The 16,754-nt window shown below is 39.3% G+C and overlaps 1 protein-coding gene across 7 annotated transcripts in view; it reads left to right on the forward strand.

Moving 5' to 3' along the window:
* The window catches only part of PPHLN1 (periphilin 1), a 69,937-nt gene that overhangs the window by 50,308 nt on the left and 2,875 nt on the right, over positions 1-16,754 (forward strand). The window contains exon 10 of one of the 7 annotated variants that reach the window (XM_040695390.2): positions 12,953-13,003. The exons of the other annotated variants lie outside the window; for them this stretch is intronic. Within the exon in view, the coding sequence (XP_040551324.1) occupies positions 12,953-12,988 (36 nt within the window). The 3' untranslated portion in view covers positions 12,989-13,003. Of the gene's footprint in view, positions 1-12,952; positions 13,004-16,754 lie in introns of those variants that run through there. 7 annotated transcript variants of the gene reach the window in all.

Consider the following 16,754-nt stretch of genomic DNA (forward strand, 5'->3'; position numbering starts at 1 on the left):
ACTAATAGCCCTTAATAGATGGGCTAATTGACCTGTTAGCAATTTTTCCCCCTTTCTTGTCCCCTAAATAGCTTAAGTACTTGTTTCATTACAACATTTTCATTGCTGTGTGTACTTACTTGACCATAATTATACCTCAGAAGCAGTTCACCACCTTGGTCTAGAAGATAATTCATATATTAACTTTTTGAGTCACATGCTCCTTAAATAGAAAATTTCCATGTAAGCGTGTTAAACATAGAGTTGGAATAGAGTAGGCTATGCTGACACAAATTTTTCATTGATCATCTACAACTGGAAATTTGCTTTTTTATTACTTTTAAAATTATTATTGTTTAGCTTCATAGGAAAACTAGCTTATGCAATCACATAGTATCTGTGCCTTGCATCTTTTGCATCTGTTCTCAGGTTTCAATTAAATTCAGTTTAGGCATAAATCAAGATTAAGTGTTGCAGGTGTTATGCAAGTAGACAGTAGAAAAGACTGTCTAAGTTCTAGTGGAGAAAGACCACAGTATGGTCACATTTCATGAGACATAAGAACTTCCTCTTAAGCAAGTGCTGCAGTTGCTGTGGTTTTGTTTTTCTTTTTTTGTTTGCTTGTTTCTTAAAAATAAAAATAAAAATCTACTATTGCAAAGCACAGCTACATGTTACAAAGTATTTGGTAGCCACTGTATTGTAGAGTTTGGTAGTTCAAGAAATCAGATCATGAGAACAAGAGTGTTTTTTTTTTAAACCAGTTGTCTTATTCACTTTGATTCCTGAAATGTGCCTGCTGTCACAGGTGAGAACCCATGCTGCCTAGCTGTTCTTTGTCCTGCTGCTACCATCTCTGAACATCTAGTGTTTTGAAAGCGCTGCCTTAGATACTCAAATTTACTAAGAGGTTGGGCACAAGTCTCTAGAAAGCCAGTCTTCCGTGGCTTTGTCACTTGCATACTGTTTCTTTTTGTCACAGGGAAGATAAAACTTCTGGGAAAAAAAAAAAAAAAAGAACCTACCAGAACTATCTTCTACCTCTAGAACTCCTCACCATTTTTTAAAATCTTGAATAGCCTTGTTTCTGCATATTTCTACGAATATGAGAGAGATCCATAGAAATGAGTCCCAGTTGAGTTATTTGGGAGGGCTAGTGCATTACTAAACACTCTTGTAACAGCATCTTCCAGGTGGCTTGCTGGAGCTTGGATCTTGTTGGGAGTATATCTCAGAGGAAAGAGCAGTCACAATAATCAGTGATTTTGGTAAGAAGATAGATTGGGGTACAGAACGCTCCTTTTGAGTTCAAACTCTTAATATCTTGAAGTTCATTAAAGTATTTGCACGTTTAGGAAAAAGAAGATCAAAATATTTCTGAATGTTTTATTTCTTTATAGCCTGTCAGCTAGTGTGATGATGAACTGGAAATATGGAATCACAGGGAAATGTCCCTCCACTTAGAGGCACAACTCTGCGAGGTGAAGTTGAACACCTCTTCATTGAAGCTGAATGCATCCTATTCTGTTACCTACCACTGAATATGATGGTTGAAACAAAGACTTTGTTAGGGTTTAAAATGCTGGCTCTTCATTTGTGGGGGGACCTGTGAGCTGGACGCAATCTCCTTGGAACCTGAGACTAGATTACTTTGGCTGATGGGACATGCTCACCCGCAGCTTTCCCAGCAAAGCGATGGAGGCCATACATTTGCCAGCTTTTGGCAGTGAGAGGTGCACCGCCCCAAACAGAAGTGTAGCTTTTTCACACAGTTGAAAAGAGAGAAAGCAGTGTAGGATGGTGTGTGAATGCAAATGTGGAAATCTTCATGTCAAGATTACTTACTTATGGAGAGAGGTGGACTGTGCCAAAGGGGTGATGGAAGGAGAATTGGATGCAAGAGAGGATCCAGAAGGTGTGAGGAAAAGGATGCTGAGGAAGAGGTGAAATGGAACTATGTGTAACTGAGCAGTGATGTGACCTCCGAATTGGAGGGTGGAGGCAAACTGGAAGAGATGAAAGGATTTGTGGTGACAAGAGAGGGCTGGCAATTGAGAGTGAGGAAAGCAATGAGCAAGGGTGGGACTGGACTTGCATTTGAAAAAAGGATTTGTGTCAAGATCAGGAACTGCAGCCAAGAGGGTGGGGAAAAGAAAATGATGAGGAACAAGAGGAACTTGGGTGGAGATGGGAATTAATTCCGCAGGAGAAGCTCTGAAACCCATGGACAAATGCAGTGGAGTTTCTCCTTGGCTGGAGGGTGGAGATACTACATCACGCAAGAAAACTCATTGCTATTTCTAGTGCCAAAAACAAATGGGGAGCAGTCAGGTGCTGCCTGCTTGGTGTCTTCCCCTCTATATACCCTTGGGGCATCTGCTGGAAGGAATAATGGAGTCATAAGGCAGGAAATGCGCTGTTCCAGCACTGAACACCTGAAATTGCATACTGAAAAATTAGAAAAACATGTTATACTATAGTTTGTTCTACTCTTTGGTTTGGTTTACTGTGTGTCTTCTCAAGTAAAACTCAAAATGATATGAATGTTTTAATGTAAAATTGTTTTGAATGAAGTTACCGGTCTCTTTGCCCAACTGGATGTCTAGTTATAGCTTAAAACTGTCCTGATTCATTTTTAAATACTTTTCTTAGTTTTTCCTCAAGTTCATAATTAGGCACAACTACAGTTCGCTGTACAGTTTCCCTTTTTCTGAGTTCACTGTTGGAAGATGTTTTCTTGCAAGAATGTTTTCTCTCAAATCAGAAGCAAAGATAAACTCCAAGATTCTGTTTCCTGTTTCACTGAAGTCAGTTAATGTGTTTTCCTCTGAGTTTCTAGTAACAGGATACCTAAATGTTTAACTCCAAGCTGTGGGAAGCTCTCTGACTCACCCTTGATTTGGTTTAGGCTGTTGGTTTCTTGAGCCCATTTATGAGTTATATGTGCTTCTAATAACACAGTGAAATGTTTCAGAATACATGAAACAAAACTATTGGTCTTACTATTTTTGCAGTCTTCTCTTGGATTGAGAATTGCATCTGCATTCCAAATGTGGCACTTACAATCTGTACACTAGTGAATATATAGTAAAATGGTTGTAGTATTGAGTCATTAACATACTTAATCCAAATGTGATTAATCTAAAATTGCAAATTTATATGCTATTTGATAAAACAGACTTTTAGAATTATTAAAAATAAATAAATAGCATAGTATGCGTTCTTGGTGTGAATTTTCCACATCATTTGTCAGCCAGTACTCGGGGAATAGGGTGGTGGTCAACAAAACCTTCAATTTAAAGCAATTATATTGTCTTTCATGACCCAGATAGGTCACCAAAGGGACTCTGTTTAAAGAGTGTTCCTTTCTGTTTTAGGCAGGGTGGGCTTTTTGCTACCAAGAACAGCGCGTTTCATCGTAGTGAGTTGGCTCTCAAGCACTTTAGTCTGTCTAGGTATTACTCATGTCCTGGTAAGCAGCTCAGAAGAATGGTTCTGAATAGAAGTGTTTCATCTACTGTGAATGTTATTCCTTAGTTGTATATTTCTATCTATCAAAATACACTTTTATTGATGGGAGAAACATTATTTTTGCATGTGGGTACTTTTGACAGTGCCAGTGAAAACGGAAAGTAACTCCTGTGCTATACATTGAGAACTTCCCAAGAGTGTTGCGTGGTTTGCATCATTATTCTCTTTCCTTACTCTGTCTGTAGACCTTTGAATGCACTTTTGTGAATCATGGCATTCATCATAAAGATGTTTGCTTCTACTTTAGGGGAAAGCAGGGTTTGATCACTTATAACTCCTTTGTTAAAGTGATACTGGATATTTTTGCACGTCTGGTGTCTCTGTAGTAATATGGCTCATGTTTTATATCTGGCTTGAGTTTGTCTCCCATCTGCTGTTTGACCAAGTTTGCTGTACTGTAAGACCAAGTATTCTTGAAAAATAGGATAATATATTGCTGAAGAACTAATAATAAGATACGCATAGGTTTGTTAGAGATGATGATATGTTGTATTTCAGCTGAGTTAGTAAAAGAGGCAGGGTCATAACTTGATAACTGTGTCTTAATACTCAGTGTCTTGTCAGGTGAATTTTATGACTGTAAGAGTGCAGGCTTTCACTGGTGTATTTGCAGTTCATTTTGGTGTAGGTTGCTCAGTGTAGGTATAACTTGTAAGTAGTTTTTTACTGTACTTCTTAGAGCTACTGTGTTATACCTTTAAAATGAAAGCTCTGAAAGAATGAATGTGTAGGTGGGTATACAGGGTGCAGCATTTGCTTCTGCTTTTTAAATAAAGTTTCTGTTCAGTTATGAAATGTAGCTTTTATGTTTTCGTGTTTGATAGAAATTCATGACAAATTCTGAAATAGCTGTTTTTATGTCACAAGGTAATACAAAGATGGTCATGTATTTCGCTTGATGCAAAATATTTTTCAAGCAGTAAGAGTATTGCTTAGAGTTGTTGCTTTATTAAATATGTATGGATCATCTGCAAGGTCATTGGAGAAGGAGTAATGCTGTGGCCTTGTCTGTCATAATGTTTGCTGAGCAGCAGAGCACTGAGAGGTACAAAGAGAAGAGGTGAACAAGTGAGGGAGGGTAGTGCTAAACTGAGGTAAGATGGAGTGAAACAGTGGATCATATTAAAACTAAGCATCAGTCTCAGTTACTGGTTTCAGTGCTTTGCAAGCCAATGAATGGGAAGTGATGGTTGTACTTTTTCTATTAAGAATGTGAGCTACTGGTTTACCCTACAGAAGGCAACTTTTTTTTTTCTCCTTTTGAAGAAACAGTCACTGCTATCATCCTACACAGTTCATGGCACTCTTTAGGTAAATAAATAGAATAATCCTTTGTTTAGCGTGTAAATCAATTCTTTGTGGAATTTCAATCCTTGAAATAACAAAATGTCCGGACTTGAAAATAGAAAGTTTGCAATGTTTGTACCCTTATGTGATTTTAAAAAACAAAAAGCCTGCTGGAATTTCTAAATGAAACAAGAGAATGTCCTTCATTTTCATTTCATTTTTAATGGAATTGACTCGGTCTGTTCCAGTTGATTACATTTTTTCCTTGTTGAATTCTGTTTCCAGGCACCGTGGCTCAGCCAGGTCTTGACTGACATGAATTGTTTTTGTTTAAGGAAAAAAAGAAAAAAAAAGTTCTGGAAAGCTGCACAAAGTGAGGAATGCCTTATTTTTCAGGATATGTTTGTACGAATAACCCCCGTCTAGTCTGTATCTTTGGGAGCACGTGGTAATCTTTTATGAAGTGAGGTTAAAAGGTAAATGGCGTGGTGCTGTTTCTTTTGGCTATTGCATTCAAGTGTTTGACCTTTAGAAGCCTATTTTTATCTCAGGCAGTAAACTATTTAGCTCTGCTTATCAAAAGAGACTTCACTGCTCTCTTTCCATGCTGTTCTTATCCAAAACACGCTGTATCAATTTAGCATCAGTAGACTTTATCTGCAGCAGCTATTACTCTGCTCAAAGATGCAGCATAAAATGTTTATTTATATTGCAACAGTAAGTTTTAGGCAGTGAGCGCTTTCATGTATAGTTCTGTGGTTTCCAGTGTCGCTGACTAGTTTAGATCTTTTGTATTACCTCTTTATTATTATAGTGAATGATGTAAAATTCCTGAACCCAAAATACCGCTTTTAAGGACCAGAAATCTGTAGCAATATAGTGATTATAAAACATGAAATACAGAAGGGGATTTAAATCTGTCAGAGGAAGAATAAGTGCAAAGTCAGTCTGTTAAAAATTGTAAGCAGTTTTTCAGCAGACTGATGAATTATTTAACTGGCAGAAATTGGTCACTAAAACACTGCATCACTATGACTGCCAAGCATTCTCATTGCTTTGCTGAAAGTATGCAGAAATCACCTTTGCAGTGAAGAATATAAAACAGAGTACTGATATGAGCAGTGTTGTGGTACTGTTATTACACTATTATGATACTTTTTTCTTTCTTTTTTTCCTAAGAGATTTTAAATATTTCCCCAGATTAATATGGCAAAGTAGGTCTATTTGCAGTTATTAGCAGATTTCCTAATTATTTGAGGATATGTTCAAATCATCAAGGTGCTGCTGGTAATGTGAAATATTACCAAGTGTTCAGTTGAAGGGTCAGACCCATCCCTTCAGCTGTCTGTGGGATGTGCCCAAGTTCTGCACGTTGGGGTATTGGCCAGAGGCAGAACTTGCTGCATCTCTGAAGTGAGCACAATTCATAACGCTGCTAAAGCTACTCAGCAAATCTCTTTTGCCCACATGAAGTCAACAGGGTTTCTGGGCAGCAAATGATTTGTTTTAGTCTTAATTTTTTATTGCTTTGATCAGTAAATTATATGATGTTTTACCATATTACTCGCAAACTTGTTTTATGGTAAGAATAAATAAGGTATTTCATGAGATAAATCGAAGAGGACTGAGTCTACTGGAACTCTAATATCCTTGTGTAAGATCTGTCTCTTGGATTGGTTGACTCAGTAAATTTGTTGCGTTGTGCTGTTTTCATAATTTATAGATGTCAGGGATCGCAGGAAGCTGCTTGAAGCTGTGTGGTAAATACAGAGCTAAAGCTCTCAATACTCTCCCATCTCCCCCAAAAGAGAAGTATTTGATCCCAGTTTTCTTCTGTAGGTCATAATGTTTTTCGTAACAACTGACTGAAACCAGACTCAAAGCTTTTCAGTGGGTGCCAGAATCTGAAGACAGGCGAACACTTCAAAAAGTTATGAGTGCGTTCACATACCTTGCCAAGTTCGTTCCAGATCTGCCCTCTGTCAGTTCACCCCGTTAGATGACTTCTGGAAAATGTTTGGTGTCACTGCACTGAACAGTGCAAACATTCCTTTAATGAGTTTGATAGGTAGCAGTTCTTGCGCTGAAATGCTGCAGTGCTGCTTAACTATCTCATTAACGAAGGCATGAAATTAGGAAACAGGGAGCCAACGTTCTTCGTTTCAGAAGATCTTCAAAAATACTTGTTCCTACAATGTGCTTGTTTTTCATGTGGAAAAGTAGTTTACAAGATAAAAAAATAAATGATTCCCAAGGTAGTTGAACCACGTAATTGCTGTGATTCTTCAGTATTTCTTATGAGCTACTCTCTGAGTGTATCCAGTAACTAATTCAAGTGCTCTGGGATACAGTCAGCGGTGTATCCTCTGAGTAAAGGCAGAACTCATATTGCGTTCTCTTGGACCACAATTGGTAATCACTGCCCTAAGACATATGAATTACTAACCATAAAAGACAAGCTCCGCTCCTTGTGGCTTTCGCTGTAGGGAGAGACATGTTTACAGTTTTTACCCATTTTTGGATCAGATTGCAGCTTCAGAATTGAAGTAGCTAGAATTGCGGGAACAGGTTCAGGAGGAGGGGTAAGTATGGGTGTAAAACACTAAAAAAATACAGAAGAAATGAATGTGTTTGCAAAAAGAAATGAGGTTTCATCATATATCCTCTCTGATCTCTTCCCCCCACCCCCACCATTATGGGTTATGTTAGCTGTATGTTCTGTCTCTTAAGGTATTTGGTGTTTGACTGAGGATTCACACTAAGATGTACAGTCATTTAAGCACAGATCCTGTGTGCTTTGTTTGTCTAGGCAGCAGTTCTGTGAGACGTCCCAGCTGAACTCAAAGACGCTGGATGTTTAGCCTCACCAGTATAAGGCTGAACGTCCTCTCTGGGTGTCATCTACAGCTGCTCATTACCCTCTGACCCCAAAGAAGTGATTCCTCCCTGCAGCCCGACTGATGTGCTACACGTGACCTAATCAGGCTGGTTTTGCCTAAAACCAAATTTTAAGGGTGGTCCTGTATAGTGCTGGCTCACAAATAAGAGAGGTGATGATTTCTGGCATGCAGATAGTGACAGGTGGCAAAGGAGAATGGTCTTTTCAGCTGTCACAGCCATGTATGGGAAAAGATACCCATCCGTGTGCTAGGGGAAAATTATGGAAGCCTTCAAAAATGTGGCCTTAATTTATTTTTTCTTAATTTTATATTCCAGCTTAATATGTGAGTAAAGGATGAGACAAGACCATGATTTGGACATGGAAAAAATGTTGGTCCATTACTGAAGCACTGGTAAAGCTGATGTGTGAGGCTAGTATAATGTGTGAAATAATTCTAAACTCTCAGAAACCTTAAGGTTTAACATAAACTAAGTAATAAAATGTTGGTAATCTGAGTAATTGTTTTTCTTCTTGCAGCTGTTGCTTTTCCCTTCTGAAGAAGTTGTCCATTACATACAGTCCTTTATTGACTCCATGTAGTAATCTCTTTATGCAGTGTGTGTTGAAAAATCCAGCCTTTGGCTGCTCTAGTGGGTTTTTTTATTAGTTGTTTGTTTATTTGGACGCTACTCTTAGGCTTTGATGATGAGAATGCCTTCTCATTTTGAGGCTGGTTAAAAGTCACTGCTCCATTAGCTTTGAGTTCTCAGCACTGTAATGTGCAGTTGCCTGTTAACCATGCAGCTACTCTGCTAGTTGTTCTTAACTGGAAGAAGAAAGTATATATATTTTTTCCTTTCTTACCATTCTCTTACATTGTGTTAGTGAAGTAAATACAGGTGATCCACACTCCAGGATAAAATTCTCTCCTTCCCATTGACAAAAAATAAGCCTTTTTAATGCTGAATGTGGAATCTGAGAGTTTTTATAGATGAGAATATTTGTTGGAATTGAAAACATGAAGGGTATATGTGAGGAAAACCTCAGGTCACTTTTGGCTCAAGTCTCATGCACCGCTGCTGATATTGACTGCGACACAGTCCATGTATGTGGATTTCAAACTTCCGTACTTTCTTTATAAAAATGGGGGTGTGCTTTTATGATGAGTGGTTTCTCATGTCATTATTGCCATTAATATGCATCCCGTTCCAATGAAACCTAAATGAATATTGCTTTCTTTTGTGGTCAGTGGACGTAACTGAAAGCTATTAAAGAAATTGGAATGAGAGAATTAACGTAGACAAACAATCTTCTGCAGATAAACTTCACCCTTCCTGTTTTGGATAGAGCAATAAGTTTACTGTGAAACAAATTTAGGAAATAGCTTCCATCAATTCCGTGTTTTATAAATAAAAAGTTGCAGGGTGAGGTCCTTCCTTTGGCATAAAGCTGATTATTTCCTGCTTAGTCCCAAACTCAGGCATTTTAAGTCATGTGATTTTTTTTCTTTTTCCTTTTAGCATCCATCAGAGAGAAGAGCTTTTGGATTTTGCTTAGTTTATGGTCCCATGAAAGTGCATTTTCTAGGCTTTTAGATCATTCCAGAACAAAAGAAAATTAATAGCTACATCAATTGCTACTCTGAGAGACTTTTTGGATTTACACATTTTTTGGTGGCTGATTTGTTGTGAATGGTGTATCTGGATATTCTTACATGTGAGCTGGGAAGGTATCACTGGTAGGTCTTTAAGAGATAATTGGTACTTCTGGAATAGTATAGACAGTGATGAATTGTAGTTGCTACGGTCTATTTGAATTTGGATTTATAATCTGCTTGCAGAAGGCACGCGGTTTCTGAGCAGAATATGTGAGAGGTAGAACTTCAATACTGCTGTTTTACCTACGGAACACACAAGTTAGTATATGAAGTAACACTACCCTCGTCCAACACATCTGTTGTAAAGAAGCCAATGAAATCTAGGCCACACACAAACTGATCTCCAAGGGCCTGTAGTTGGTGTTAGAATGCTGTTATTATGTGGTCTGATTGGTTTAGTAAAGAATTATCTCCAGTAAAACCATGTAACATAATAGTCCTTGCCCTCCCACGTGGGAGCTGCTTTTGCCTGGCTGACCAAGACATTTCTGGAAGAGGCAATAATGCACTTGCTTTGCCAAAATGTAACACTAAATGAAGTGTATTGCTGTGCACACTTCTTGTTATATATCAATTCTTGTTCATTTAAACATTCGCTTAAAATCCTCCACTGTAGCATTAAAAAATGTTAAATTACCCATAGGGATTTCTTAGCAATATATTTTAAGTAAACTTTTTGCTCCTTATTGAACTAATTTGTAATAATTTTAGAGCAATGGAGAAGTATTCAAGAAGTGTAAGCTTTCCTAGCTAAACTTCTGTTCCTGAACTTTCCCAGATATTAATCTCATGGCTAAGAAATACAAGTCATGGCAGTTTAAATTTAATCTTACAGTGCGCTGGATATAACATATGTGATGATCTGCTTTCTCTGTTCACTTCTACTTAAAAGAGAGTTGAGACAGTTCCATAGTTCCTAAGAACAGGTTTCTAAATGATCTCAACGCAGTTAGCTTTTGCAAGGGTCGTTCAGACCTATATAGCCCTGATCTACACATTTGTCCTTGTGTACCTCTATCTGCAAACACTTGCTGCAGTTGGTGAGGACTTGTCTTTTTAATTGCTTTTCATGCTTTGGCTCTACTTATGTGTCATACAAAAATGGTATATTCCGTCTTTAAATCACTTTATAAGCACTGAGTACATGCACAGGACACTGATTTTGTTTTTTAAGTTTGGATAGTGAAAAGAAAAAGAAGAAAGCTGAGGAGCTATGGCTGTCCTCTGCAGAGATCATAATTAGAAGTGCTGTTGCTCAGAGGCAGAATCCTGCACGAGGTTGGAGGGAGAAGGGGTGAGTGCTGCAGATGGGATTGTGGTGAAGGTGCTCCTTCAGCTGCTGCCTGCTGGAGCCAGTCATACACCTTTCTTACAGTGAGCTCCACCATGTGCAAACCCTGTGGCTTCACTGTCATTGCAGAGGTGTCACCAGGGCATGCTTTGAGGCAAAGGAGTGTCCAGATGATGTCTTGAGCTTAAACTGGGAGGGATGGTTTCACTGAAGTCAACCATCTGGTCTGCATGTTCACTTCCCAGTGAATGGAGAGGACCAGAACTGGATCTCAGGGCTCAAGCCAACTGTTCAGGGCTTTCAGGCTAAAAATGTGTGTAAATTCAGCAGGCAGATTGTTGCTGTAGGCACACACACACTCAACACACAATGTTATAGGACATTTTTCATCTCTTCATGGTAGAGTTCTACTTTAAAGTGGAGCAGGAAGCCTTGGTTGTGTGGTTTTGGTGACAGCAGAGTCAGAATCAGAATTCAGGCTTCTAAAATAATGGCTGTATCGGCATTTAGCCCACATGAGGGACTTCCAGCAGACTTTTCAGTCAGGTATTTAAATGCCAAATAATGTTTTAGCATTTCTGAAAGCTGATGAAACATATTAAAGAAAGCGTTAGAAACTTTCAATGGGAAGGGAGGCAGAATCGCATGTAAGTGCAAATAACTTAAATGTTTTCCATATCTCCAATAAGTAGCAAATTAACATGAAATTGTTCATTATTATATAGTACTTTAAATAACTTGGTTCCCTCAATTTGCATTTCAGTAAATATCTAATCGGCCTTTAAGCAGCACATTGACTAATGGGTGCAGAGCTTATTACGTGGATTCAAGGCAAAATGGTTAGTGCGTATTAAAGAAAGGAGTAGAATAGATTTGTTGATATGTTATAATTAAGAATTGTATCCATACATTGTAGCGTAATGTTAAATTTGTTGTACATTAATGTAGCTTTTTGTAACCATGAAAAATAGTTCATCTTGCATGAAAACCAATTTCAGATGGCTCCATCATGAGAATTGTTTGCAGTGGTTTAATGACAGTTCTGAGCATTCTTTGCGCTGTGGAGCAATGAGTTTATATATTGTCCTCATAAACGCAGCAGTACAATTACATCGCCACTCCAGCAGTGGAAATGTCTCTGCGTTCTTTCAGCAGAGCATCGGCTTATTGTTCTTGAGGAGAGTGGATGTGGTCTAATTTGCATGGTTGAGGAAAATCTAATGTAGCGTGTAAATTAAAAAAGAGCCATTCGGGGAGAGGTAGTCGTTCCTTTCAAAAGAAGTCTGTGGCAAGGAAAATTCTTTGTTACCAGCAATATTGAAGTCATTGAATGTTCACCAACTTCCCAATTTGCTGGTACTTACATGCACAATTACAATGTAAAATTTTATTGCTTTTGCAACCAGCTCAGAGCTAGGTCTGCATTACAAAATCTTTTCGTGTAGCTCACAGCCAGTCTGCTCGTGCTGGGAAAACCTGGCAGAGGTGTGGCTGTGTTAACAGAAGAGCGCTTTGTCGGGTTTATTTTAGGTCTGCTGAGGAGGGGAAATAAAAAGCTGGCTGATACCACCAGAGGGCTATACCAACCTAGCTACGGTGGTTCAGCTGGGGGAACGAAAGCTATTACCTCCGTCTGCTGCAGAGGAGCCCTGGGGCTTCACTGAAGCAAGAGAGATTTCAGGCAGTTTGCTCTTTCATTAATGGGATATCTGGAGGGGATGTGGTATGGCTTTCAACCCTGTGCTCTGCAAGTTCAAGCACTGCCTTTGTCAGAAATCAAATAATTATCAGTGAGCGTGTTGCTTCTCTCCTTGAACGGGGCATTTGATACTTGTGGGAATTGTGCCCTTAGTAACGGAGCAGTTTCTGTCTTCTGAAAGATAATATATGAAATGATTACTTGCATGAATCACAGACACTAGATTGTGATTGCTGAGCATGTTGGATCTTCTCAAGGGTGAGTTAGTATCTAAGGGTTGCAGGCTGTTTGACGTGGTTTCTGAGCCACAGCCCTAACTCACTTTTGCCTGTGCTGAACTGAGCTTTGAGGGTCAGGACGTAGAGCTAAGCTGGGAAAACTGCTGTAGGCTGAAATAAGATTTGTGATTATCTCCACTTTAACCTCCCTGGTTTTCCTGACCACGGCCCCTTTGATTACTGTGTCTACTTGTATTGTTGAAATAAAGCTTTTTGGCCAGGTGTGCAAGACTTCGAGACCAAGGAGTCAAAGTATACGACTCTCCTGCAGACTGTAGTCTCCTGCAAGGGGGAAAATCTTATGTTCTGATTTCTGTTCTTGTTACTGTTCATTTATGTTGTCCAGCAGCTCTATTGTGCAAAATGCATGGGCAGCTCCAGATAGTTTTGGAGAAATACACCATACTGTGCAAGGCATGGGAAGGAAGTGATGCAGACTGTCGGTGAGTAGCAGGCATGACATCAAGGCGTTCCCTAGCTGGGTATAATTTCACCCACACCCAGAATTTGAAATTACAACCAAGTTTTGGTGATGGTGTTTAGAGGATGGTGTGAGCTGGTGCTCATACATCAGCTGAGCCATTCCGCAAGCATCATCTGATTTAAGTCAAAACTGACATTAGATGATCGTTGTAGAAGGGACATCAGAATATAATAAATTATTAGTCTCCAGGAGGTTGCTTTTGCCTCTCCAACCTCAGAGGTTAATGTCCCTGAGGTGGAAGAAGAGAATCTGCAGTTTCCTTCATCTCTTTCACGTCAATATCAAAAATTGTTATTTAAGTCATTTTTGATGATGCTTTGAGGTTAACTCTGGAGAGTTGTAGGGCTTGGTTGCCTTCAGTTGGTGGGCAGAAAAGGTACCTTGGGGCTAACGTCCTTATTGCTCTGGCTGGATCTGGAAGGCAATGTCTGCTCGGGCCCTTAGCTATGCTTAAACAGTTCCAGCGGTGCAACTTTTGGTCTGGATTTCTCAAATATGGGAAGAGTGTTCACTGACGTGCTGTGGGTGCAACACACTTTTAGTTTAGCGTTTTGGTAAAGCCAACGTGCTTATACAGACCGGCACAGTGAAGGACTGATCTCAGCCAGAGCTTCTGGGCTATTATCACGTAGGAGTGAAAAGAAGTTAAAACATCGCATGAGTAATATAAAGCGAGCATCTCTGTGATCCTCTGAGCTCATGGTTGTTAGGTTTTGCTGACCTTGGAAAGCTTTTCCAGAGATAATTTGAATGCAGCTTTCCTACTGGTAAATTGTACTTAGAGAGAATGCAGGTATATATATGACATACATATATAAAAAAATAGATATTTAGGAATAGAACACCTGTTTCTACTCCTCCTCCATCTGCTTGATACACGTTCTTTTCATTATGCTGGTGCTATAGTTTAGTTCAGAGTGTAAGAGTACACTATGGCCTTGGTAAATGATCATCCCGTGGCTGTAGCTGTTTTTAGGGTTACCTGACACGTATCAGACAGAACAGTCGTGTTGTTGGTATCGTTCCATTTTTGTTTTTCAGTATAAAAGCACTGTTTCTTCTTTCCTCACACGTGGAATCATTTTCAGGTTTCAGCTCCAGGTGCTTACAGACAAACATTCCATGGTCTGAACTCAAAATCAGTATCAGCTGGAATTTTAAAGATGGGGATATTCTGAAACCTTGTTGGGTTGTAAGTTCTTCCAGTATTCTTCTCTGACAGAGCTTTTTTTGGAGTATTTTCTGCAGGTTTTTTTTTTTCTCAAGCAACATTTCTCTGCTTATTTCCCAGTACTAGATGCCTTCTCTTCTGTAGAGAAGATGGATATGAATATGCACGGCCACCATCTTCATTTTCAGCAGCTTTGAATACTTTTGCAGTACTTAAAAATAGTTCATTGGACCATTAAGCTGTAGTTCATGTTCTCCTGTAATTGATATTCTTCTGTAATTGCTTTCTCCTGTCACTGATATTCTCCTGTCATCGATGTTCTTGTGAATGATGGTCTCAGTTCCCTTCTGCAAAGCACGGTAACTTCTCTCTGACAGTTTTCATGCACCGGTTTCAGATACGGTCTGGTTTATGAAGTTATTTCCCCTTCACAACTGTGGTTCGCAGTTCCTTCACCCGTGCTGAGGCATCTGCTTTTAGAATTCAATCACTAAATCACGTTAATTGGAGGGAAGTAATTTTAAAAGGGTTCGTTTCAGTGATGCAATTTTTGTTGCAGCTATATAAATAGGCTTATTAGCACAGTTGAGGAGGAGGCAGATTGCATTGGCAGCATCAGAATTAGCAATGAGGCTAGAAAGCTTGTTGAGGGAAAATTACTCAATTGTTGTTACAGGAGCTGAGCTGTTTCCTTTGTTTTCTGTTGCTAGAAATGCCTTCCTGCCCCACCTTCTGCCCTCTTCCTCTATGTCAGGTATTCCAGTTTTTAAAGTCTTTTGTCACAGAAGAGAAATGCTGCTGAGAACATTCATCTCTTGTATGAAGGCGTTTGTTTACACATCCTTGCGTCAGCAAAGTGTCTTCTCTGACTCCGGACTCAACAGTGATGGTGGCCCACTTGATTCTCCTTCCAGGCTTCCTTTGTGAGTCTTTAGAAGAAAAATGTGCACAGCCTGAGCATATCTTTACATGCTGAGGTTCAAAACATTTCATCTGGGCTGTTTCTTTGGGATGCGGGAGAGAAATATCCAAGAGTGTTATGTGCCACTCATTTGAAGGCCAGCTTAGAGTGGAGAGCACTTATATTGGCCATGCTCCGGGGTACCTTACAGCGTAAGAGATGGGGCAGTGTGACTGTTCTCCATTCATGCTGAGATCTCACAGGTGTCAGTACTGCTCTGCGGGCTGTGAGGGCTGTTGGTTATCGGGGCAGTTTACCTGTGGAAGATCATTCACACGTCCTTGGTCTGAACATTTGAGAGGTGATAAAATAGGATAAATAGATGTGCAGTGAGGAAAAAAAAAAAACCCTCACCAACCTTTTGAACCATTTCCCCTCAAACATAATGGCTCTGGGTTAAAAAGAACTTTCAGAAGTCATTCTGTGAAGGTGATAGGAAGCCTGCTGCAGGCACTTGAAAGGCATGCGTTTTCCAAACTGAAATACCATCTGTCTGTCATGTGGCTAATCAGACACAGCAATTCTTCCTGAGCTTTTTCCTTGGAAAGAGTCAGAAAAAAAGGAGCTAACGTTTGCTCTGTTTTGAATTTCTCTTAGCAAGTGCCCTCTTTCACTCGCTGTGGAAAATGAGCTCTGTGAGAATCTCTGTTTCTTACTGATATTTTGCTACCAGACAACTGACCATAGAAAGCAGGAAACAAACCCAGTCTTTGCAAAACTGCCACGTGTGCACTGTTTCCACATTTGAGGTGTTTTGCACCAATCTGTTTTGGACTGCACTGTTGTTTTTGACTTCGTAATCTCTCTTGAAAATGAGTTCCTCTCAAAAGATTTTCTTTCGTTTCCTAACCACTGTTTGAAAAACGGATCTGGTTTTAAACTTACAGCATCATAGAATATACTGTCAAACGTTTGACAAGTCTTTAATAAGAGCATTGTGTTAAATCATTACGTTTCTGACAATGATAAATAGAAAAAAATGGTGTAGCGCTGGCGGGAGGGTTCTGTTTGGTTCAGGTTTTTGTTCTTTCTTCTTCCTCTGTATTTCTTTCCTCCTCTCCCCCCTTTTTTTGTTTGGTAATACAGAGAATCCTTTATATACAGTAGTGTCATCTGTGCCCAAAATATCACAGAATCACGGAATTGTAGGTGCTGGAATGGACCTCTAGAGGTCATCGAGTCCAACGCCCTGCAAAGCAGGCTCCCTACAGCAGGCAAAATATAGATTAACGTGGGAGGAAAAGCTCACATAACTTACAAAAGTCAAGTTCTAGCACAATATTGAAATACTGAGAAATAACAACATTTTTATTCCTCCTGTAAAATGTGGAGATATGCAACTGATTTACCTTTCTTCAAAAATTTGATTGTGTTTTCTGAACGGAAATTTGTCAAAGAAAATAGGGTTGTGTGACAGCAAACTGCTTCTGGTAGTTGGAAGACTTCGATATGTTCCTCTATTGGTAGTGTTTAGATTAATAACCTCATTTGGAATCTGAAAAAAGGTGAAGGACTGTTGCCAAGATTTCTTTTAT

Source organism: Gallus gallus, chromosome 1, assembly GCF_016699485.2.
Source record: "Gallus gallus isolate bGalGal1 chromosome 1, bGalGal1.mat.broiler.GRCg7b, whole genome shotgun sequence".
Classification (NCBI taxonomy): domain Eukaryota; kingdom Metazoa; phylum Chordata; class Aves; order Galliformes; family Phasianidae; genus Gallus; species Gallus gallus.